This window comes from Mustelus asterias, chromosome 3 (assembly GCF_964213995.1).
Source record: "Mustelus asterias chromosome 3, sMusAst1.hap1.1, whole genome shotgun sequence".
NCBI lineage: Eukaryota > Metazoa > Chordata > Chondrichthyes > Carcharhiniformes > Triakidae > Mustelus > Mustelus asterias.
Genome location: NC_135803.1, coordinates 73,999,902 through 74,025,161, shown reverse-complemented (window position 1 = coordinate 74,025,161; position 25,260 = coordinate 73,999,902). Strand labels below are relative to the sequence as shown.

Genomic DNA, 25,260 nt, shown 5'->3' with positions numbered 1-25,260 from the left:
TCCGTCGTGTATTTCCCCACCATCATTCTTCAAGAGACAAACATTCACTTTAACTACTCTCTTCCCTTTTATATACTTAGAAACTTTTGCTATCTTTAAATTTTCTGCTGGTTTCCTTTCATAATTTACTTTTATCTTTTCATTACTATTTTAGTAACCTTTTGATCGTTAAAAAATTCCCAAACTTCCAGCCTGCCACCAGCCTTTGCAAAATGGCATGTCTAAATTTAACCTTTTTTTAAACCAAAGATTTACCTAATGCATCCGTGGCTAACTTCCTTGCTCAGCCACAGACGCATTCCCCCCCACCCCTTTCCTCTCTCTGGAATATGTTTTAGTTTGGAGGACTTGAATATCTCTTTAAATATCTGCCACTGTTCATCAGCTGTCTTACTTTTTAGTCTCCCAACCCACTAGGGCCAAATCTATCCTCATATCAATGCAATTTGCTTTATTTAACTCCCGAATGCTAGTGTGGAACTCCAGTTTCTCACCCTCAAACTGAATTTGAAATTCGAGCATACCATGATCACTCTTCCCGACAGGATACTTAACTATGACATAATTGCACAATACCAAATCCAGAATAGCCTGCTCCTTGGTTGGTTCCACAACATATTGCTCTAAGAAACAATCTCAAATGCATTCAATGAACTCTCCCTTGAGGTTACTCTTGCCAATTGATTAATCCTAAATGCATATTAAAAACACGCATGATTATTGTCATTCCTTTCTTTCAAGCCTCCAGTATTTCCTTGTTGATGCTGTGCCCCACTGTGGAAGGGCTGCTTGGGGACCTATAACTTACTCCCACCAGGAACTTCGTTCCATTGCCATTTCTTATTTCTACCCAGACTGATTCTACATCCTTGATCTCCTGTACCTACATCATTTCTCACGACAGCACTGATCTCCTCCTTTACTGACAAAAGCTACATCACCTATTTTGCCTTTTTGTCTATCCTTCCGAAATAGAGTACTCTTGGATATTCAATTCCAAAATCTGGTTTCCGTGCAACCAGGTCTCAGTAATTAGCACCAATTCCTATCTATTTGCTCATTTTATTTTGAAAGCCTCAAGCATTCAGATACAAATCTTTTAAGTTTGTTCTGTTATCAAATTTTCCTACTCGACTATGATTCCTCGGTGCAATTTGTTCACACATTCTGTTCCTTTTATTTTCTGTTAACAATCAGTCTCATCACTGACCTGCACTTTTACCTTCTCCTTTAACTTTTATTTTTTAATGCAACTATCACCTTTCATGCAACTGAATGCCCCCCTATTCAGGGGGGGTATACATCGCCTTGGGCGGTGTATACCCAAGCAGCACTTCTGGCTTTGCAGAATTCTTCACAACACCCACAAAACATAATGAACCAACTTCACTCTCGATTATGAATGGTAAATCACAAATGTAGCATATTCCTGGAGATCAGTAACAGACACCTTCCAAGTGAAGGGTTGGGTGCATGGTGGCACAGGTTCAATTCCAGCCTCGGGTCACTGTCTGTGTGGAGTTTGCACACTCTCCCAGTGTCTGCGTAGGTTTCCTCCCACACTCCAAAGATGTGCGGGTTAGGTTGATTGGCTATACTAAATTGACCCTAGTGTCAGGTGAATAAGGTTTGGGTGGGATTGTGGTCGGTACAGACTTGGTGGACCAAATGGCCTCCTTCTGTACTGTCGGGATTCTATGATTCTATGAAGCACCTTTCTCGCATTTATAACTCAGCTTGTGAATACAAAATATATTTGTGCTCAGTAACAAACACCCCACAATCCATCTTGGGTTTGGAATTGGCAGTCTGAGGTTAGCTTAACATCCGAGACAATCACTGAGTTTAGTGTATCCAAGCAGTGACATACCTCCTGTCCTGTTGCTACATCGATGGCTGTGAATACTGTCCCAGAAGCACTGTAAAGAAACAGATGTAAGATTAAGTCACATAACATCTGTATCAATTACTAGCCTGATCAATGGAAAATACAAATAGGATTCTAGACTTGCCCCCAAAGGTCTGTACTCTACGAGAACCCACTAATGATCTGGAGCCATTTGGGAGAGATTGAAGTGTTCAGAGATGCTCTAGTCACCTTTGAACACTAAACTAGTACATTCAACCTGGCAATGATTCACACAGTGGGTGAAGAAACAGAACTCACCCCTGTCCGATTTTCTCAAATCTGGTGTATTTCTTCTTTGGATCTCCGACACTCACAATACTTCCTGCAACAAAATGCACAATGAGATTAATGTAAAAAATATAACAGCTTTAGTCTTTTGAACAGCCCACAGATGATAGTTTGTTGATAGTTATGATAAACTGTACCATCTCGAGAGCATACAGTCCTCTGGTATAATCAAAATCAATCTACCACCTCGAAAATAGCCCTTCAATCAGGGATTGCACCTCTTGGTACTATGAATTTCTGTTCCTTCCTCCTATTATATGCATTACAAATCTCCCCAAAGTTCTCAATGTCAAAATTGTAGGAACAGGTAGTCATTCAATTCTCTGAACCTGTTCTACCATTCAATTAGATTGTGGCAAATCTATCTACCACCTTTGTTGTGAGTACTTCTATACTATTGCCTGACAAAAATCTATTCCTCTTCAGTTTAAGTTGTCAATTGACCTAGTGTCTGGAAATAATTCCTCTCTATCAACTTCTTTAAGGAATTTTAGCACCCAGATTAGATCATCCAAGAAATACAAGCTTAACCTACAAACCCTTCAAATTTCATTTGGCATCATTCTGGAGATCTCCTTGTAAAGTCAACACATTCTTCTCGATGGTCAGTGTTCAGAAATGAATTCCAATGTAGCTTACCACAACTTTCACTGTCCTGACTCTCAGTGCTCAAATTAGTCATTAATTTACCTCTCCTAATGCACAGGTGTCAGCTACAGTCAGCGTCAATCTCCCCAAAAATCCATCACTCAAATCGCAGCCAGCAGCATCAGCATTACCAACTGTGTCCAAGTGTAGAGAACTCACGCAGTCAGGGTCAATCTCCACAGCTTTCCAGCAGACCATAATCAAATACAATCCTGCGCCATTTTTACTAAAAATGTAGAATTTGCTTGTTGCATTTTAACGAGATTTGAGATAGAGGCAACTATTCAGGAATCAGTGGGGCACTCTGATTGTGCTGAGCTGGCATTCTGAGCAAATCCTAAAATAGGAATTGATGCTCAAGGCCAAGATGGTGTGAGCTTTAGCATGTACTCAAATTCATTTGTATATAACTACAGTGTTAAAGAGTTGACATTACCCGCAGAATGGTTACATTCACCTGACACCCCAGTCTTTAAACAAAGTAATTAAAGCAGGACACCAGAAATGTACAACTTTTCATAATTCCGCTGATTAATTCAAAATGAAAATCAAAAGTGTTCTCAACGGTTAAGTAAAGCTCATTCAGGACTTTTGTTTTATATCTGAAATTCCAATGGTCGATTGCTTCAGTTCAGTTGAATCACAGAAAAATACCCTTCAGCCCATCACGTCTGTGCCGATCAAAGACAAACCACCTGACTACTCTAATCCCACTTTCAAACACTTGGTCCATGGTCTTGTATGCCTTGGCATCACAAGTGCACATCTAAATAAGTTTTATGTTGTGAGGGTCTCTGTCTCTACCACCCTTTGATTGAAAAGGTTTTTCCTCACATTCCTTCCAAACCTCCTTCCCTTACCTTAAAGGTATGCCCCTCTAGTCATTGATCCCCCCACCAAGGGGAAAGTTTCTTCCTCTCTATTCTATGCTCCTCAATTTTATATACCTCAATCATGTCTCCCCTCAGTCTCCTCTGCTCCAACAAAAACAACACCAGTTTATGCAATCTCTCTTCATAGCTAAAACTATCCAGCCTAGACAACATCCTGGTAAATTGCCTCTGCACCCTTCCCAGTACTATCATATCCTGCCTAAAATGTGGATCGCAGAACTGCATACAATACTGTTTCTACACAGTGCCCATAGTGTCATCCTTACCCAACATTGAATTCATCGCCAGCCAGAACGACAGCATCACATTATCTCCGTCATTATGCTGACTTGCAGGTCATACTTATAGCACAAACATGAAGTTTTCCATGAACTCCTTCAGCTGCAAATGTTCTTGGAGAGAGATTGCTACTTGATCTGGCTCATATAACACCAGAACCATCAGTACCAGTTCAACATGGCTGCTAAACACCTTGCTTCATACCCACATCTGACAACTGCAGTAAGACAACATAATTGATGCAGAGGCTCTCATCTTGGAGTTAAAAACTGAGCACTTACTCAGTTTTTCCATTATTTCATCATCTGTCATCTTTGCCTTCTTTTTTGTTTTGTCCAGTCCCTTTGAAGTGCCATCGCCATCAGGTTCTCTGCTGGCAGGAGGTGGGATTGGATCAATCACAGACCGCGTGTAAACCTGAAAAGAAAATAGTGCAATGAGGTGATGCTAATATACAGATTTGTACTGTAATACTACACAGACGCAGAGGAAAAGATAGTATATATACATTTAGAACTATATGTCAACACCAACAGGAGTGGTTAGGTTAAATGGCCTGCTATAATTTCTATATAACTAGAGGTGTAAAAACAGATTTTAAAATCAAGATTGCAGGTGGAAAATCCATAAGAACAAAACGGGACCCTGAATTTGCAAGTCAGTGCACTGAACACAAAACACAGATGTTTATGCATTATGATATCCATAGTGGAGGCATTTTGGAGGCACATTAAATCCACTGAAGAGATACAGCATCACGACCAAGATACCAAGAACGAAGCCACGAGGTTATGATGAACTGCTCAAAAATCTAGGACCACTTTCACTCAAGATGTGGAGGCTAAAGGGGGTTCTAATAGAAGTGCCCGAGGGTAAAATTGAAATATAATTTCCACCAGTTGATTAATTCATAAAGGGAGTATAAAGTTTGGGATTAGTATGAGAAACAAAGAGGAAGGTCAGCAGTTACATTTTACTACAATGGGTTGACAATTGAATGCATTCTTATTAATAGCTGGACAGTCAAGCATGTTAGTTAGGACAGAATTCAAAGGGAAATGCAAAGAGCACCGAAGCAAGATTAGGTGGACAGCGCCAAAAGGGAGTTTTCCTGATGCAGGGACAGTGATCTCTTGGTTTAACAATACTCACAGACTTGGTGCACTCTGGCCGCGGTGCAATGGCTGGAGGTGGGGCCTCGTCATCGTCATCCTCCTCCAAGACAGTTGGCACATTTGATGGCTCTGTGCCCTTTGTACTACGCTAAAGACAAGAAATTACATTTTATAACACTTGCATACAAACTACATTGCATTCCTCCTATATCTGTGATGTATATACATCACAGTCCCTTCCAGCCGCAACACAAGTATTCCTTCCCCCATAAAGGCTAATAAGCATCTCAATTATCCCTCTTCCCTATTTGTGTGTCATAATGTGTAACATTACCCTGTGGTTTTGCCACAGCGGAATGTTATGCATCAAGTGCAATTGAGTGATCCACTACCGCTGGCTATATTACTGCAAGGGGAGGGGGGGGCAAAGTCTGTTAAGTCTCTCCTGCCGGAACACAACTTCTACAACACCAAGGCCTGCTGTTGCACCTCTACAGTGGCACATGGTAACTAAGGAGCCCAGGTCCCTAGGCTGAATGGCAGGGGACCTCTATGGACCCCAAGAAATGCAATATACAGGCTCACCAGTGTACAGAAATACCCTACCATATCATCTATGTCCCCAGTTATGGGTCAACCAGTACGCATTGCACTGTGGGCCCAGCTCAGGAGAGTCAAAGGCACTGGAGTGGAGTGCTATAGGTAGCTGGTGATTCCTTTAAGCAAACACCTTCTGGCAACTCCTGCAATCGAGTAAGCTCCAGACATGTGGTCCCCCACCCTTCCTTTGTATTCAGTCTAAGAGGTTGAGAGGGAGATGCAGATGCTGGGCAAGTCTGTCTCCAAATCCAGGTAACCAACATTTATAATCGAAATTCCATGCAGTGTTCCTTCATTTAATCAATTCAAGATCCTGTATTCTGCTTTTACAGCACATTTCCATTGCATTGCCCTCAAATGATCAGGCATTATGGTTCATTAGCATTAATGACCTTAAACATACTGGAGCAACAAGTGGTCTATAGGGCACCCTAATCTTAAGGGCAGCATGGTAGCACAGTGGTTAGCCTACTGCCTGAGAGCAGGGCACACGGGTTCAATTCTGTCCTTGGGTAACTGTCTGCATGGAGTTTGCAAGTTCTCCCCGTGTCTGCGTGGGTTTCCCCCAGGTGCTCCGGTTTCCCCCCCCAGTCCAAAGATGGGTGGGTTAGGATGATAGGTCATGCCAAATTGCCCCTTAGTGTCAGGGGACTATAGTAGGGTAAACATGTGGGGTTACAGGGATAGGGCCCGAGTGGGATTGTCATCAGTGCAGGCTCAATGGAATGAGTGGCCTTCTTTTGCACTGGAGGGATTCTATGATTCTATAATGTGCAGAAGCCACCTGAAAACAGGCAGAGGAAGCAATGTGTGACACAATGCAAGACAAGATACCAAAAATACAAGATACTCACCGCAGGTGTGACTGCAGGAAACCCATCTGGTTGTTCTGTTTGAAAGAAAGAAAAGGAACAAATTTACACCTCTTGTCCACATAGTCTGATCATTCAAGACCTTAGACAGGAAACGTAACTTTTACTCATCCGACCTTTTGGTCTCTGCTTCATCGCCTTACCTGTGAAGCTCAGATACTTCTGTTTCACTGTATCTTTGGAATCATAGAATTTGAGCACATCAAGCACCGCCTGAGGATTTTTCTTCTGTTCCAGTTTGGTGATGTTGGATGTCTGTAATAGCCGAGCCCACTGTTCGGGCATTCCCTGTAAAACACCACACCAACTTCAAATAAAGCTGTAGCAGTGGGAACTGGAATATACAAAGATTGCACCAGGAATAAACCCAACTCTAGTCAGCTAAATCATGAAAATGTCAGACTGCCCAATATGCACTGGAGGTACTGTTCACACATTTGCTCTTCCATTCCAGATGCCTTTTGCAGTCAGGGAGCCAGTATTCGACCAGGTCCCGAGCCTCTGTCAACAGCATGCTGCAATTGGCTACAAAGCAATTTGTGCACAAGAGCAATGTGCCAAGAGCTCAACCACCAACTCTCCCACCATGAAGAGCTCATGCTTGGTCTCCATTCACACATTCTCTTGCCTGAGTGTCAACATAATTTTGTGAAAGAGAGACTGTTTTACCAAGTGACTAGAGATTTGAGGGGATGTAACAAGCAGGCTAGATAAGTGGAACCATTAAATGTGGTGCACCCAGACTTCCAAAAAGCATTTGGAAAGGTGCTAGATAAACGGTTACTACTCCTGATAAGAGCTCATGACGTTGGAGGTGATATGTTGGCATGAGTAGAAGGTTGGCTAACAAACAATAAACAGTGTCGGGAAAAATTTTCAGGTTGGCAAGCTGTAATAGTGGAGTGTCACAGGAATCAGTGCTGGGGCCTTGACCATTTATTATCTTTATTAATGATTTGGGAAAAGGAATTGATTGTATTATTCCCAAAATGCTGACGATGAAAAGTTTGGTTGAAAAGCAAACTGCAAAGAGGATACAAAACCCGGTTTTGTAAAATAGATTGTTTTGTAAATACATTGGTTAAATTAGTGAGCAAAAATTTGGCAATGGTGTTTGATAGAAAGAATAGAAAAGCAGAGCATTGTTTAAATGGAGAGCAGTGCAGAGGGTTAGCAAAGAACAGGAAGTAATTAGAAAGGCACATGGAATTTGGCCTTTATTGCAAGGGGGAATGAAGTAGAGAAATCTTGTTACAACTCACATTGGATTGTTAGTGGATTCCTGGGATGAGGAGATTACCTTGAGGAAACATTGAGCAGTTTGGGCTTACACTTCCAACAATTTGGAAGAATGACGGGTGATCTTTTTGAAACACAAGATTCCAAAAGGGCCCGACAGGGGTGTTGAGAGGATGTTTCCGCTTGCATGGGTATCCAGAACTTGGGCCATAGTTTAAAAATGAAGTATCTCCCTTTCAGGATGGAGATGAGATGGAATTTCTTCTCTCAGAAGATTGTTAGTCTTTGGAATTCTCTTCCATAGAGTGGTGAAAGTTGGAATAATGAATGCATTCTAATGTCTGTAGTGGACATGTTGTTAGAAGGTATTCTAACTGACAGGATCTACAGGCATTGAGAGAGGCAGGACTGAATAGGGACCACCAACATGACTGAGTGGAAAATCATGTCTCACAAATTTGACTGAGTTTTTTGAAGGGGTAACCAAGAAGGTAGATGAGGGCAGTTCAGTCGACATTGTCTACATGGACTTTAGCAAGGCCTTTGATAAGTTACCGTGTGGCAGGTTGTTGCACAAGGTTAAATCTCACGGGATCCAGGGTGCGGTAGCCAATTGGATACAAAATTGCCATGATGGCAAAAGACAGAGGGTGATTATATAGGGTTGTTTTCAAACTGGAGGCCTGTGACCAGCAGTGTGCTTCAAGGATTGGTGCTGGGTCCACTGTTATTTGTCATTTATATGAATGATTTGGATGAGAATATAGGAGGCATGGTCAGTAAGTTTGCAGATGACACCAAGATTGGTGGGATAGTGGACAGCGAAGATTATCTAGGATTGCAATGGGATCTTCATCAATTGGGCCCGTTGGCTGATGAATAGCAGATGGAGTTTAATTTAGATAAAGGCGAGGTGATGCATTTTTGCTAGATCAAACAAGGGCAGGACTTACTCAGTTAATGGTAGGGCGTTGGGGAGAGTTATAGAACAAAGATCTCAGAATATAGGTTTGTAGCTCCTTGAAAGTGGAGTCACAGATGGACAGAGTGGTGAAGGCGGCATTCAGCATGCTTGGTTTCATCGATCAGAACACAATGCAGGAGTTGGGATGTCTTGTTTAAGTTGCACAAGACGTTGGTAGGGCCGCACTTGGAATAATGTGTACAGTTCTGATCACCCTATTATAGAAAGGATATTAAACTAGAAAGAATGCAGAAAAGATTTACTAGGATCCTACCCAAACTTGATGTTTTGAATTATATGGGGCTAGACTGGGACTTTTTTCCCTGGCGTGTAGGGGTGATCTTATAGAGGTAGCCAAAATAACGAGGGGCACAGCCAAGGTAGATAGTCAATGTCTTTTCCCAACAGTAGGGGAGTCTAAAACTAGAGGGCATAGGTTTAAGGTGGGGGGGGGGGGGGGGGAGGAGAGGAGAGATACAAAAGGGTCCAGAGGGGCAATTGTTTCACAAGTGGTGAGTGTGTGGAACGAGCTGCCAGAGGTAGGAGAGGCGGGTATAATTTTATCTTTTAAAAAGCATTTAGATAGTTACATGGCAAAATGGATATTGAAAGATATGGGCCAAACGCAGGCAATTGGGACTAACTTAATGAAGGGCCTGTTTCCATGCTGTAAACCTCTGTGACTATTCACAGTTGCATTAAACAGATTTTTTTACTGCAAGGGAGTTAAGGGTTATGGAGTTAAGGCCACAATCAGCTCAGTCCATGATCATCTTGGATGGTGAAGCAGGCTCATTTGACCTACTCCTGCTCCTATTTCTTATGATCATTCAACACCTGCCCACAACAAAATGGGGCCAGGAAGCAAATCTTGACTGAAAATTTCTATTTACCCCTTTCAGGAGATAAATTTGAAAGGCTACATTGGCTGAAGTGCACCAATCACAAAGACTAAAGGAATGCTAGACTAACTCAGGGGCTAGAATACAGAAGAGGAAGTAATGTTTCAGTTTTACTGAATTTTGTTCAGACCCCATTTGGAGCACATCAGTTCTGGAAACTGCACTTCATTCAGGAAGGACATAGTGGCTTCAGATGGGATATATTAAGTTATGAGGACAGGTTCCATAAGCTCGAGTTATTCCAGAGTTTGGAACGTTGAGGAGTGACCTAACCAATGTGGCTAAGATAGGGACTTTGTTTGACAAATAAAACTGTGCTCTGGTGGAAGAATGGAAAAAAATATGGCATAGGACACAGGCATTCAGCCTATCAAGTCAGTGTGAACTGCAAAATGAACTATCCAGCCTAATCCCGTTTTCTAGCTCAAAGTGCACAATAATGCCCAAGTACTTTTCAAATGTGATCAGTGATTCTCCCTCTAGTCAACTTACAGGCAATGAATTTCAGACCTCATTGGTGAATAGATTTTGCAATTCTTTCCAATCCTTCTACCAAATGCTTCAAATCTATACCTGCTGATTATTGATTTTTGTACGAATTGAAATAAGGCGTGGATAGGAACAATCTATCTAGGCTCCTCGATATTGGTCAATTAAATCTCCCCTCATTCTAAACAAAACAAATCCAGCCTATCTAATCTTTTCTCATAGCTAAAATTCTTAATTTCTGGCAACATTTTTGACAATCTCCCCTGGATCTTCTCTTGTGCAATTTTAACCTGAGGCTATAATGTCAGAAGATGAGAACATTTGAGAATGCCCAATGGCTATCTGGTAAACCCTGCTGCAGCAAGCTGGTAACCAGCTGGCAGGACAGAAGCACTTGGTGACTGTTATTACAAACCTCCCAAGACAGAAGGCTAGCGTGACCCTTACAGATTGATGCAATGGGAGGTGGCTGCCAGCACATTTGTTGGAATAGGGCCAATTGCAAGTTGCTTGGCAGTCAAGCCAAAATGGTCACAATGAGAAAATTCATTGCACTTATCATGTACTTACAGTGAACTCCCCTGTCACAGCATCGAAACCAACATGGATCGTGTGCTCAAAGTCAGACGGTGGAGATATTTCTGGCCGTTCTTTTTCCCTCTTCTTATTCCCTGTACAAACAACAAAAACCCTGAGCAGTTGTCAATCAACCAACATAACACAGATGGACCCAACTGAAAGAAGAGAGAATTTCAAATGATACAAGGTGAATGGATGAATTCCCACCGATCCAGCAAAAGAACACAACTCAGTCACACACCTTCCATATGGATGCCACCCCACAACACAGCAAACAGATATGGTGGTGGTTATAGAAATATAGAAAATAGGAGTAGGCAATTCGGCTCTTCATTATCATGGCTGATCGTCCAACTCAGTAACCTCTTCCCGCTTTCTCCCCCATATCCTTTGATCATTGAACTTGGAACAGAGGTGAGAGTTCACACACCAAGTCCCTTATCACGAGTTGTGAAGCAGAGTCATTTGTGAGCCGGCACCAGAGGAAGCATTGTTGAAAAACCATCATTTTCACAGTAACTTCATTGCAATGTTACTGTAAGCCTACTTGTGACACTAATAAATAAACTAAACTATTCACCTAGCTCATTCTCATTCAGGGAAGTTGATGTGACATCCCACCCCAGTTTGGTCTACAGCTCACTTCAGTAGCACATTACATGGTTGATTCTCAATGTTTTCTCAAGTGAACTACCGACACCATCTTGGCACAAGTTGCGTACCTCAAAAATGAATTTTAAAAAAGGCACATGTCAAAACGTCACATACAGGTCATGTTGAATCACAATTGTATGCAACATACAGCCATCTCCTCTTATTGTGTTCCAAGAGAAAATAAGTATCATGAAATATATATATTTTAATTGGTCAATTTTCTGTGTATTAATTTATCCGACTCAAACAATTTTTCAGCTTGCACAGCAATGAAAGATTCATTCTCAACAGGCTCAGCATAATTCTCAATCATCCAACATGTCAAAAAGTAAAGCAAACCACTCAAGCATGGAGATTAGTTTACTCATTATCAATGTTGAAGCCCCCTAGCCAACCCCCAGGGGCATGGTGGCAAAGTGGTTAGCACTGCGACCTCACAGCACCAGGGACCTGGGTTCAATTCCGGCCTTGGGTGGCTGTGTGGAGTTGACATGTCCTCCCCACGTCTGCATGTGTTTCCTCTAGGTACTCCTGTTTCCTCCCACAGTCCAAAGATGTGTAGGTTAGGTGGATTAGCTATGGTAAATGTGTGGGGAAGGCTTGCATTAACACTGCAATGAAGTTACTGTGAAATTCCCCTAGTCGCCACATTTCGGTGCCCGTTTGGGTCAATGCGCCTAACCACCACGTCTTTCGGACTGTAGAATGAAACCTGAACACCCCTGGAGGAAACCCACACAGACGCAGGGAGAACGTGCAGACTCCACACAGACAGTGACCCAAGCCAGGAATCGAACCCAGGTCCCTGGTGCTGTGGGGCAGCAGTGCTAACCACTGTGTATGTCTCTAGAAAAGAGAAGGCTGATGTGTGGTTTGATAGAAGTTGATTATAAAAGGGTTTAATCGGCTAGGCTTAGAGAGAAAATGTTTTCACTTGAGGGGAAGCCAAACTTAGCGTCACAAAGGACACTTGTGGAGCAAACACCAGCATGGAGCAGTTGGGCCAAATGGCCTGTTGCTGTGTTTCATTTCTATGATGTGGAGATGCCGGCGTTGGACTGGGGTAAACACAGTAAGAGTTTTAACAACACCAGGTTAAAGTCCAACAGGTTTATTTGGTAGCAAATGCCATTAGCTTTTGGAGCACTGCTCCTTCGTCAGATGGAGTGGAAATGTGCTCTCAAACAGGGCACAGAGACACAAAATCAAGTTTCAGAATACTGATTAGAATGTGAATCTCTACAGCCAGCCAGGTCTTAAAGATACAGACAATGTGAGTGGAGGGAGCATTAAGCACAGGTTAAAGAGATGTGTATTGTCTCCAGATAGGACAGCCAGTGAGATTCTGCAAGTCCAGGAGGCAAGCTGTGGGGGTTCCTGATAGTGTGATGTAAACCCAACATCCCGGTTTAGGCCGTCCTCATGTGTGCGGAACTTGGCTATCAGTTTCTGCTCAGCGACTCTACGCTGTCGTGTGTCGTGAAGGCCGCCTTGGAGAACACTTACCCGAAGATCAGAGGTTGAATGCCCGTGACTGGTGAAGTGCTCCCCCACAGGAAGAGAACAGTCTTGCCTGGTGACTGTCGAGTGGTGTTCATTCATCCGTTGTCGTAGCATCTGCATGGTTTCCCCAATGTACCATGCCTCGGGACATCCTTTCCTGCAGCATATCAGGTGACAACGTTGGCCAAGTTGCAAGAGTATGTACCTTGTACCTGGTAGATGGTGTTCTCACGTGAGATGATGGCATCAGTGTTGATGATCCGGCACGTCTTGCAGAGGTTGCTGTGGCAGGGTTGTGTGGTGTCGTGGTCACTGTTCTCCTGAAGGCTGGGTAGTGTGCTGCGGACAATGGTCTGTTTGAGGTTGTGCGGTTGATTGAAGGCAAGAAGTGGGGGTGTGGGGATGGCCTTGGCGAGATGTTCGTCTTCATCAATGACATGTTGAAGGCTCCGGAGGAGATGCCGTAGCTTCTCCGCTCTGGGGAAGTACTGGATGACGAAGGGTACTCTGTCCACCGTGTCCCGAGTTTGTCTTCCGAGGTCGGTCGGTGCGGTTTTTCGCTGTGGCGCATTGGAACTGTCGATCAATGAGTCGAGCACCATATCCTGTTCTTATGAGAGCATCTTTCAGCGTCTGGAGGTATCTGTTGCGATCCTCCTCATCCGAGCAGATCCTGTGTATACGGAGGGCTTGTCCGTAGGGGATGGCTTCTTTAACATGTTTAGGGTGGAAGCTGGAGAAGTGGAGCATCGTGAGGTTATCCGTGGGCTTGCGGTACAGTGAGGTGCTGAGGTGGCCGTCCTTAATGGAGATGCGTGTGTCCAAGAATGCAACCGATTCAAGACAGTAGTCCCATGGTGAGTTTGATGGTGTCTGAAAAACCGCACCAACCTCCTCAGAAGACAAACACGGGACACGGTGGACAGAGTACCCTTCGTTGTCCAGTACTTCCCCGGAGTGGAGAAGCTACGGCAGCTCCTCCGGAGCCTTCAACATGTCATTGATGAAGATGAACATCGCGCCAAGGCCATCCCCACACCCCCACTTCTTGCCTTCAAACAACCGCACAACCTCAAACAGACCATTGTCCGCAGCAAACTACCCAGCCTTCAGGAGAACAGTGATCACGACACCACACAACCCTGCCACAGCAACCTCTGCAAGACGTGCCGGATCATCGACACGGATGCCACCATCTCACGTGAGAACACCATCTACCAGGTACACGGTACCTACTCTTGCAACTCGGCCAACGTTGTCTACCTGATACGCTGCAGGAAAGGATGTCCCGAGGCATGGTACATTGGGGAAACCATGCAGACGCTACGACAACGGATGAATGAACACCGCTCGACAATCACCAGGCAAGACTGTTCTCTTCCTGTGGGGGAGCACTTCAGCGGTCACGGGCATTCAGCCTCTGATCTTCGGGTAAGCGTTCTCCAAGGCGGCCTTCACGACACACGACAGCGCAGAGTTGCTGAGCAGAAACTGATAGCCAAGTTCCGCACACGAGGACGGTCTAAACCGGGATATTGGGTTTACATCACACTATCAGGAACCCCCACAGCTTGCCTCCTGGACTTGCAGAATCTCACTGGCTGTCCTGTCTGGAGACAATACACACCTCTTTAACCTGTGCTTAATGCTCTCTCCACTCACATTGTCTGTATCTTTAAGACCTGGTTGGTTGTGGGGATTCGCATTCTAATCAGTATTCTGTAACTTGATTTTGTGTCTCTGTGCACTGTTTGAGAGCAGATTTCCACTCCATCTGACAAAGGAGCAGCGCTCCGAAAGCTAATGGCATTTGCTACCAAATAAACCTGTTGGACTTTAACCTGGTGTTAAAACTCTTACTTTCATTGCTATGCCATTCTATGTAATATTAATTGAAATCAGTCTCAATCTAGGTTTCAACCTAAATTTGTTTAATCTCAATCATAGCTATTTAAAATATCATTGATATTTTACTGCATGAAATTTCTGACCATACTTGGACTGCAGTGTCTTTATATATTCCTCAGAGTCCCATCCCTCTCTTGCCCACTACCAGTTACTCGGCTGTGACTCAAAAATATGTACACTTGGATCAATCTGTCAATCTCGAGCAACAGAAACTGCCAGCATGCATAAAGAAATGGGGGATGGGACGCCTCCCATTGTAGAGGTTTCATTGAAGATGGAGAATAATGAAGCAGAGGAACAGCACAAACAGTTCATTGTGCTAAGTTCAAGGGATAAGATTCCAGAATCATTGGAAAAGCCAGTAATTGTCTGCATGGTGGTGCAGGTGGAGGCACTGCCTGCTACTGAAAGTTCATCCTCCTTCACCCTGTCCTCTCCCTAAAGGAAGATCACAAAGATAATCACAGCACTGAATCATTGGGATGTTTTGCCAGATCGCTGACACTGTTGGTAATGTGAAGTTTTTGACTGAAGTCCTTTTGGACACTATCGTGCAGAAGTGCACCATTTATTGTTAAATTTAATCCAACAATGCCATTTTCAAATACACAGTCACCAAACAGAAAGACTACAGCTACTGTTGAGTCAACCCAACACCACTATCTTTATTCAGACTGTAACTACAATAAAACAAATCTCTGCTTTGCCTACTTCCAGAGAAATTCTGACAGGTATAGGTTTAGATTGAAAACTGGGGATGATGACTTGGATGAAGTGCATTGTGACCCAAAGGGTTTTACCACGGAATCCCTACAGTGCAGAAGACAGACATTCAGCCCATAGAGTCCGCATCAACTCTCCGAAAGAGCATCTTACCCAGGCCAGCACCCCTGCCCTACCCCCGTAAGCCCATGCATTTACCACAGTTAATCCACCAAAAACTTACACATCTTTAGATACCAAGGGGCAATTTAACATGCAAATCCACCTAATCTGCACATCTGTGGACTACAGGAGGAAACTGGAGCAGACCCACACAGACACTGAGAATATGCAAACTCCACAGTCACCCAAGACTGGAATTGAACACAGATCCCTGGCACTGAGGCGCAGCAGTGCTCACCACTGTGCCACCTCCTTTGAAGGCAGAGTTGCCTGTCGTAGTACACAGCTCTGGTCAAGCCCCTCCAGCCGTGATAAATGTATGCACTATACCCCTTCCCTGCATCATATGCAGTACAAGTACCTCCTCCATGTTACCTGCTGCACGCCCAAACATTACCATTCATTACACGCAGATTTAATTCCTCAACACCCTCGTTATATCCCACGTCCACTTTGCATATTTCCCACTGCATACTTGCCTACAGTGACCACGTACCCACCACACCGGCCCCGAGCATCCTCCCCCGGCCCCATTGCTGGATTCCCTGCTATACCTTTTTCTCCAGTGTTTGAGAAAAACTTGAGTTTATTCCGCTTCTGTTTCTCTTCAGGTACAGATGGCAGTGGCTTGGCAGTGTGGTTGGCCAACAGGGCATCCTTACTGCCCATTGGGAAGCTGGTGCTGCTCACACGTACTGGGGGTGCAGGTGGTTTGTCCTCCAACTCTCCGTTATTGGACATTATTCCAGATTATGCAACCCTAGGAAAAGATGACAATGGTTAGCATTGACAGGCAACTCAACAGGTAGAAGAGAACTTGTAAAAATAAGACAGTGTTATTGACTTAGGACAGCTACAAAAGGCCCAAACATTCCTCCTGCAGAGTGTTCAGTAAAAAATAAGCGGCGATCACGACATTAAGTGGCTCAGCAAATCAAGATTCTATATTCTTTCATGGGATTTGAGTGTCACAAGGCCAGCATTTATTGGCAATCTCTAATATCCTTTGAGGAGGTGGTGGTGAGCTGCAGTTAGAGATGGGAACTAAATGCTGGCCTGGCCAATAACACCCACATCCCACCAAAGAATTCAATCATATCCTGACGTATCTGCATCTTAACACCACAAACCCATCTCAGTTCCATATGCCTCAATGCTATTGCTGAATAAAATCCAATGAGGTTTCAGATTTCGACTATGCTTTGTGTGAAGAAGTGCTTCCTGACATCAACCCTGAATGGCCTAGCTCTATTTTAAGGTCATACGCCCCTGCTCTGTGCAGAGAAATAAACATTAGCCTAAATCTCTTGGTCATTGTAGCTCTCGGCAAGCAGTCTTACAAGTGATTACAACTTTGAACACCAAATGCCCTGTAAAGACTGCCTGTTCTGCGACAGCATTATTTTGAGAGCGCAATAACCTTATACTTGTTTATCATAGAATCATACAGTATTGAAGAGGCCCTTCTGCCCATTGAGTCTGCACCAACACACGAGAAACACCTGACCTCCCACCTAATCCCATTCACCAGCTCTTGGCCCATCATAACATTTATGGCTACGTGCTCAATCAGGTACTTTTAAGTAACCCGCCTCGACCAACCTTCCAGGCAGCGCATTCTCAACTGTCACCATCCCCTGGGTAAAAAAGGTTTTCCTCACATTCTGCCTAAACCTACTAGCCCTCACCTTGAACCTATGTCACCTCGTGACTGATCCTTCAACTAAGAGGAACTGCTGCTCCCTATTCACTCTGTCCATGCCCCACAATCCTATACACCTCGAGTCTTCTCCTTCAGCCTTCTCTGCTCCAATAAAAACCAACCCAAGCCTATCCAAACTCTCTTCATAACTTAAATGTCCCATTCCAGGCAGCATCCTGGTGAATTGCTTCTGCACCCCCTTCAGTGCAATCTCATCCTTCCCATAATGTAGTGACCAGAACAGCACACAGTACTCTAGCTGTGGCCTCACCAAAGTTCTATACAACTCCAAAATGATTTCCCTTTTGTAATCTGTGCCTCAATTGATAAAGACAAGTGTCCCAAAAGCATTTTTCATCACCCTACTGTGTCCTTCCGTCTTCAGAGATCTATGGACAAACACGCCCAAGGTCCTTTTGTTTCACAGCACGTCCAGTTTCATGCCACACATTGAATTCTTCCTTGTCAAATTATCCCCTCCAAAGTGTATCATCTCTCACTTTTCAGAGTTAAATTCCATCTGCCACTCATCTGCCCCATTTGATCATTCTGTCTATATCTTTGTAGCCCAGATGATATCATAGATGGTACGCAGATAATAAGAGCAGGGCGTTTGGTTAAGTACCACACATGGCTGTCAAAGTCATAATCCCAGGTTGGGATATATGGTTTGAGTTGGGGAGCTTCTCATACTCTAGTATACTCTAGTGGTATGCCAGACTGGATGCAGACTCCTTAAACAGAAATGCTTCTGACTAAGGACAAGGGCCAATTTTGGCAATAGGCAAAAGACAATAATGCTCCCTGGCAGGTTTATTCACCAATTCACACTCCAATGCATAATTGTACGAGCCAAAACAAACATACAACTGGAGCAAAACAATTGAACAAATTGTCCAGTTTGAGCTGGTGTCAAGAAAGGATTCTCTCACTGTGTTTCAGGAGTCTGAACTGAAATGCCTGCAATTAATCTGGTTATTTGGTGTTCTACACAGCTGGTCATCCCAATCTAAATCAGGATTCTCATGTGCAAGAAGCTTACAGCAGGGGCTCCAACTCGGAACATCTCTCTACTTTGTCACTGTCAAGATAGTGCTTCAGTCCAATAATGGGGTCTGTGGGATATGGCTGCATATTTCATTCTGGTTTCAGCTTCAATCTGTGGTTCATTACTTGGTCTCAGCCAGGGTAGCAATAGGTGGATTTAAACTGTCCTCACCTCCCTCGGTTTTGAGGATGACAGGGACACTACACATCATTCAAAAGCCATAACCAAATTTAGCACAAACTAGGGTTCCAAGAAAAAATCATACCACCATGCACCTGTTTCACAATCGTACATGTGCACACACCAACTGCAGTTCCAGCAATCGCCCAGGATGTGTAGGAAATTTGTAATGTCCTAACTGTGCATTTTAAGAAAAAGATGTGGTTTGCATGCATAGATTCAAAGTAAAACAATAGTTTGAAAGATGTTCTCTGCACAGAACAGAATATGAAACTAAGACAGAAACCTGTGAAACACCTAAATGACCTCATGATCAAGTTGTGTGACTTGCTCTTAAAGCAATGGTGTAATCATTGAAATATATAAGTCAATCTTTTTTCATAGCTTCGAAGAGCCTTTAGTTAGTGTGGAGTGCATTAGGTATAGGTACCATGCACGCACACAGGTTCTGCTGCATATTACGTCAGAACATACTGAACTCAGAGTGATCATCATACCAATCACTGATAGGTCAACATCGTGAACACTATTATACGCTGATGTGAGGAAAAAGCATCAACTGGCACACAGTCACCATTTGATCTGCAGCCAAAAAACCCTTACTTACAGGAAGAATTGCAAGTATATGATCGGCCAACTGGAAACTACTAAGCAGGAAGCTGCTACCTCTACCCAGCAGCCTATCTACCAAAGGATTCACTGACTTCAATGTCTGGAAATGTTTGATGCAATCTCAAAATCTGACCACCAATAAACCTCACATTAACAAAGACTGAATTTCACATTCAGTTGGTGCAAATCAAAGGCCCCAATTACAGTCACAGATCACAATTATAGAATCATAGAACTACAGGAGGCCATTCGACCAGTCATACCTGTATTGATTCCCTGTAGGAGCAAGTTACCGAAAGCCATTCCCCCACTACTTCCTCATAACTCTGAATATTCTTCCTTTTCAGATTACAATCCAATTTCCCCTTAAATGTCTCAGTTAAACCTGCCTCTACCAACTCTTGGGCAGCATATTCCAGATCCTACCCGCTCACTGTATGGAGAAGTCTTTCATGGTGCTGTCCAATATCAGATCAAACGGAACACTTGTGTTATGTTTCGACTTACTGGAACACATCACATGCTGTGATGTGTCAACCTCATCATAATGAATAGAAATTTAAATTATTAAATTTGCCTATTGGCTCCTGAACTGAAAAATGACAAGCACCATATAGTGCAGACAGCAACAAATCTTCTCAATCTACTCAACTTATACGCTACCTGAACACCAATTTACGATTGGCAGATGGTTTAATGAGAACTTGAAGATAGAGTATTTGGGGTGACAGTGGTGTAGTGGTAATGTCACTGGACTAGGAATTCAGATGCCCTGACAAATGCTCTGGGGACATGGATTCAAATCCTCCCATGCAGCTGATGCACTTTAAATTCCATTAAATAAGTCTCAGTAATAGTGACCATGAAATTATCAGCGATTGTTGTAAAAACCCATCTCATTCACAAATTCTAAGGAGAGCTGCCACCTTTACCTGGTCTGCCCTACATGTGACTCCAGACCCACAGCAGTGTGGTTGCCCTCTGAAATTGCCGAGCTCCACCCCACTAACTTCACTCCAGATTCAGGCCACCATTCACACTGCTTTTATAAGGTAGCTCTACCTTTACCCTTCATCTGAATCTGTCCTTTATCCAATGGCGAAGGTTGGACTACAAGTTGCATTTAATGCGGACAAAGCAATGCATGTTTAACCCATGTTATGCCAAGAATATTCGCAGATTCTCTGCAAATCCAAAAATGCAAAATACCAATGATCAACATGCCACTTCACCATGAAATTCCTTATAGGAAACTCGGACTTGAATCCAGAATAACTCCCAACAAGCACCACACAGTCCCTCTGCCTTCCCACCTCCCCAAGCCTTTTCACTCTGCTCTTTGTCGCCAGTCTCAAATTCATGGAATAAGAATGGTTTTAACAGCAGTCACTGGCCCTATAATCTAACAATAGCAGGCTCTGGCAGAGAACAAATAAGCTATTGAATATCTTACACCAAGTAACTTTTTCCAAAGTAAACAAACTACAGTTAATCTCGCAACATGTACTAAGAAATTGCTCATGTCTTTACCGACAGTTGACAAATGGTGCACTTACAAAGACAGTTTCCATTATAAATGCCGGCACAGGAATTTATCAAGAAAAGACCTGCATTTCAATAGCACCTTTCACAACTCCAGAATACCTCAGATCACTTCAAAGCCAGTTAAGTACTTTTAAAGTATAGAGACATGTTACAACGTCAATTTGCACACAGCAAGCTCCCACAGTCATGAGATAACAATATTTTGAGATGTCAGTTGAAGGTTAATTGTTGAATAGCACACCAGGAAAAACTGCCCTATTCTTTGAGATAATGCCACAGGGTCTTTTCATAGAAATCATAGAAACCCTACAGTGCAGAAGGAGGCCATTCGGCCCATCGAGTCTGCACCGACCACAATCCCACCCAGGCCCTACCCCCACATATTTACCCGCTAATCCCTCTAACCTACGCATCTCAGGACTCTAAGGGGCAATTTTTAACCTGGCCAATCAACCTAACCCGCACATCTTTGGACTGTGGGAGGAAACCGGAGTACCCGGAGGAAACCCACGCAGACACGAGGAGAATGTGCAAACTCCACACAGACAGTGACCCGAGCCGGGAATTGAACCCAGGACCCTGGAGCTGTGAAGCAGCAGTGCTAACCACTGTGCTAACCACTGTGCTACCGTAATCAAACAGGCAGAGGAGGCCTCATTTTAAGGTGTCATCTGAAAGCTTGCACCTCTGACAGTGCAGCACCCCGAGAAGTGCATAAGTGTTCCACTGGATTAGAAGTGTACCGACAAACAGATAAGATTTTTACCACATACTAAACGAATTATTTTTGTATGAAGCCCCAGAGCCTGAAACACGTACCCAACCTTCGCCAAGAGTCTGCTTGCACCTGTTTCGTAAGTATTTGCACTTACTGCATCATCTGGTGACAGTTTTACGTTCTACTCAAACTGCATACACAGAATTCGTACCACATCCTTCAATTGCAAAATCTCAATTGGCTTCTTTAAACGTACCAGAAAGTTAAGATATAGAAAGGAAATAAGGTCACAGTCAGATAAGTATCTAGAACAGATGAAACTTTGGAGTTTGTATAGCAAACAGGAACAAGAGTAGGCCATACGAGATAATGGCTGACTTCCACCTGATCTCCATATCTCTTGATTCCCTTAGTGTCCAAATATCTATTCGATATACTCAACAATATGGCATCCACAGCTGTCTCTCCGGTCGAGAATTTCAAAGATTCATACGTCTTTGAATGAAGAAATTTCTCATCTCAGTCCTAAATTACTGACCCTTTAATGTGAGTTTATGACCCAGAGTTCCACATTCTCCAGCCAAGGACACAGACTTGGCATCTACCTTTGTCAAGCTCCCTCAAATGTCTCCGAGATCAGCTCACATTTTAAACTCTTTATCTCTCATCTTTAATATATTCTTTTTCTATATTCCCCATGAAAGTGGCAAATTTCACACTGCCCCATTCTATTTACTACCTTGTGTGTCACACTTAACCTGTTTTGTATTCTCTTTAAATCCTCCTCACAGCTTATTTTCCACCTACCTTTGTATCAGCAAAGTTGGATGCATTCAGACTCTGAGATAAAGGCCCAATCACCAAGCCTTGCTCACCTCTTCATAATCACAATGCACCAATCCAAAAGGGCTCCATTGATTCCTACTCTGCTTTGTCTGCTAATCAATCTCCAAATCCAAGTGAATATATTACCCTAATCCCATGAGCCTTAATCTTGCTAACCACTTGTGTGGCACTCTGATATCTTTTGAACAGGGAGTTCAACTGTGACATATTTACTTCCAACGACTGAAGGAAGATCAGCTACCAGGACCCTCAACCAAAACTACACCACATCTCACATCATAAATTCCAAACAGAAAACGTATTATTTCATGGATAATACATCCTCAGCTCTCCCAGCTCAAAAGGACACATGTTCCTCAATGGATACATCAATCTTTACTTTCAATGGCAATAATGGCAAAATTCATTAAATATCTAACCTTAGTTGCCTGAAAAAAAATGTTGGTGAGGCCAGTTTCCTGAAATGTTGTCATTCTTGAGGGTGGTGGTCCCTTTATAATTTCCATCAGAATTTCCAGGACTTTGTAACAATCAAACAGCAGCAACATATGCTCAAGCAAGGATGCCTGTGATCTTGGAGCTATCATTGCTTCAATGATATTGTGGCTCTAATCTGCCTCAATGACAACATTGAGATATGCTGAATATCTTGGGCAAGAGGGCAGAGGGGAATCATGTAGAACAACCAGCATCCAATTCTCTTTCCTGATCCCATCAAAAGTCTGGATGGAAGGATACCATCCTCCTCTGCCATTACAGTCAATACCAGCTATATAAATGCATGTGCAGTGAAGATTTGGCCTTTATTCATAGCTGACTGGTACACAGTAAATGACTAATGATGATACCAGAAATGCATGAGTATAGATATTAGCAAAGGATTGGCAAACTGCACCTCTGAAAAAAGCTTTGAGGGGTGACCTAATACAGGTCCTAAAAATTATGAAAGGGTTTGATAGAATGGTTACAGAGAATCCTTACATGGGGACAAGGCCATCAACATGAGAGCCATGAAAAAAATCTAATTCAAAGTTCAGAAGCAACTTCTTTACCCAAATAATGTAGAAGGGAGTGGTTGAAATTAATAGTATCAATGCATTTAAGAGGAAGCTAGTGAGGGAGCAGGGAATAAAGGATTCCAATAGTAGATTTAGCTGAGGAAGTTTAGGAGGTTCAAATGGAGCATAAAACACTGGCTTGGATTAATTGGGCCAAATGGCTTGGACACACTATGTAATCAGGACAGCAATGGAATCTCAATTCATTTTAATTGATGTCTTTGAGCCATTCGGAAAGGTATGACAATTTATCATCTCCACGAACCGATACAATCCAAGTAAATATATGTTTTAAAACATACAAGTCCACCATACCAAAAAAAAACAAACAGCCCAAGGTATCTTCTCCATCCTGCTACCATCATCCAACTAAGATTGGGTGTAGGATACTAACAAAAGGTTTATTGTCACCAGCCACCCCAACAGATCCACCATACATTCGTTGCCTGTCTTGAATATTCAGAGAACTACATGACGTCCAAGAGTATGGGAGTGGGAATTAAAGCACGAGCCATGTTTGTACACGGAACAGAGCTATTCAGCAAGTAGTCGCACAATCAACATTGAGGAAACCACAATGCGATACTGGATGAAGTAGAACAATACGCAAGAGGCTGTGCTATGTATATATGCATCTGTCAGCAGCAGGAGATGCCATCTTTTACTTTAATTCAATCTACAAAACGGTCACTTAACACTTCAGTTAGCGTCAGATTGGCACAAATTGCTTGGAATGCAGAGGCAAGCTGTGCAAAGTCACAATCACAAGTACTCTTGTGTGATTGCCACCATGCCTCTATAAAGCACCAGTTTATCATCCTGAGGTGTGCTATTATGCCATTGTCTTATGACAGTGAGAACCAGCACAAGATTAAATGTGATGGATCTGCCTACATGTACAATCAACAATTGCAGCCCTGTCACTGGACCCATCACAGGGTAACATTTGGATTCCAATAGCTCGTCAACAGCAGCATGCATTGACCACAATGACAGCCAAAGAGAGTGGATGTGTTCCAAGATATACAAGGGCTGGGATTTAGCACTGATTAACCTCTTCACGCTCACTGGTACCACTATTGCAGCAAGACTTCAAACCAACCTGATAGCCAGTGCTAAAGCAGCAAGGTATTAGGCTAGCAATACAGAAATGACCAATTATTGCAGAACCTGTTGATTAAGAAAGCAGATATTCATATGACAAAACCCCCTTTCCCCCATTGCTATCAATTCACATTTACAGAGTGACACTTATCTAGTACAGCATCTTGTCGCTGAATAAAGAACCACTTCAGGGGTCCATTGAATATATTCTTTCTTGAATACTTTGTGCACAAACCTCACAAAACTAGATATCCAGCAAATCCATAACTGGCTTGTTATGGATTGCCTGCATAACTACAACTCAAATCTTGTTCTCAGAATAAAGAGATGGTATGCTGCATCTTCTCCCCACCTATACATTTCTTAAAGTATAAGTTGCTGTCCTACAGGAAAGTAGATTCCACTTCACACCCTCCCACGTGGCAAATTCATTATCTAAGTGATAGAGATGAGGAGTGGGTCAGCCAGTTGGGCTGGGTCCAGGTGCTTCCTCACTTCTCAATGAGCCACAGTAACTGCAGTCATTCTCCAAATAACCAGTGAATCTGGTGCTGTCAAATTTGCATCCGTTCACAAACACTAAACACATTCAGGTTTCAATTTCTCTCAATCACTGAATTTTGTCTTCCCCTGGTGTTTTGGCTTGTAATTTTGCTTAAATCTCCAGTTTGGTGCACCTTTCCTTTTGGACATTGAACATCTGGTGTTGGAACAATAAAT

General features: G+C 43.1%; 1 protein-coding gene across 6 annotated transcripts in view; it reads right to left on the bottom strand.

The window, feature by feature from the left end:
* The window catches only part of LOC144491421 (serine/threonine-protein kinase PAK 2-like), a 58,418-nt gene that overhangs the window by 10,020 nt on the left and 23,138 nt on the right, over positions 1-25,260 (bottom strand). For all 6 annotated transcript variants that reach the window (XM_078209220.1, XM_078209222.1, XM_078209221.1 and 3 more), the window contains 8 exons: positions 16,282-16,487; positions 10,769-10,869; positions 6,748-6,892; positions 6,587-6,621; positions 5,170-5,280; positions 4,299-4,434; positions 2,168-2,231; positions 1,871-1,919 (listed from right to left, as the gene is read on the bottom strand). In XM_078209220.1, the coding sequence (XP_078065346.1) occupies positions 1,871-1,919; positions 2,168-2,231; positions 4,299-4,434; positions 5,170-5,280; positions 6,587-6,621; positions 6,748-6,892; positions 10,769-10,869; positions 16,282-16,468 (828 nt within the window). In that variant the 5' untranslated portion in view covers positions 16,469-16,487. The remainder of the gene's footprint in view (positions 1-1,870; positions 1,920-2,167; positions 2,232-4,298; positions 4,435-5,169; positions 5,281-6,586; positions 6,622-6,747; positions 6,893-10,768; positions 10,870-16,281; positions 16,488-25,260) is intronic.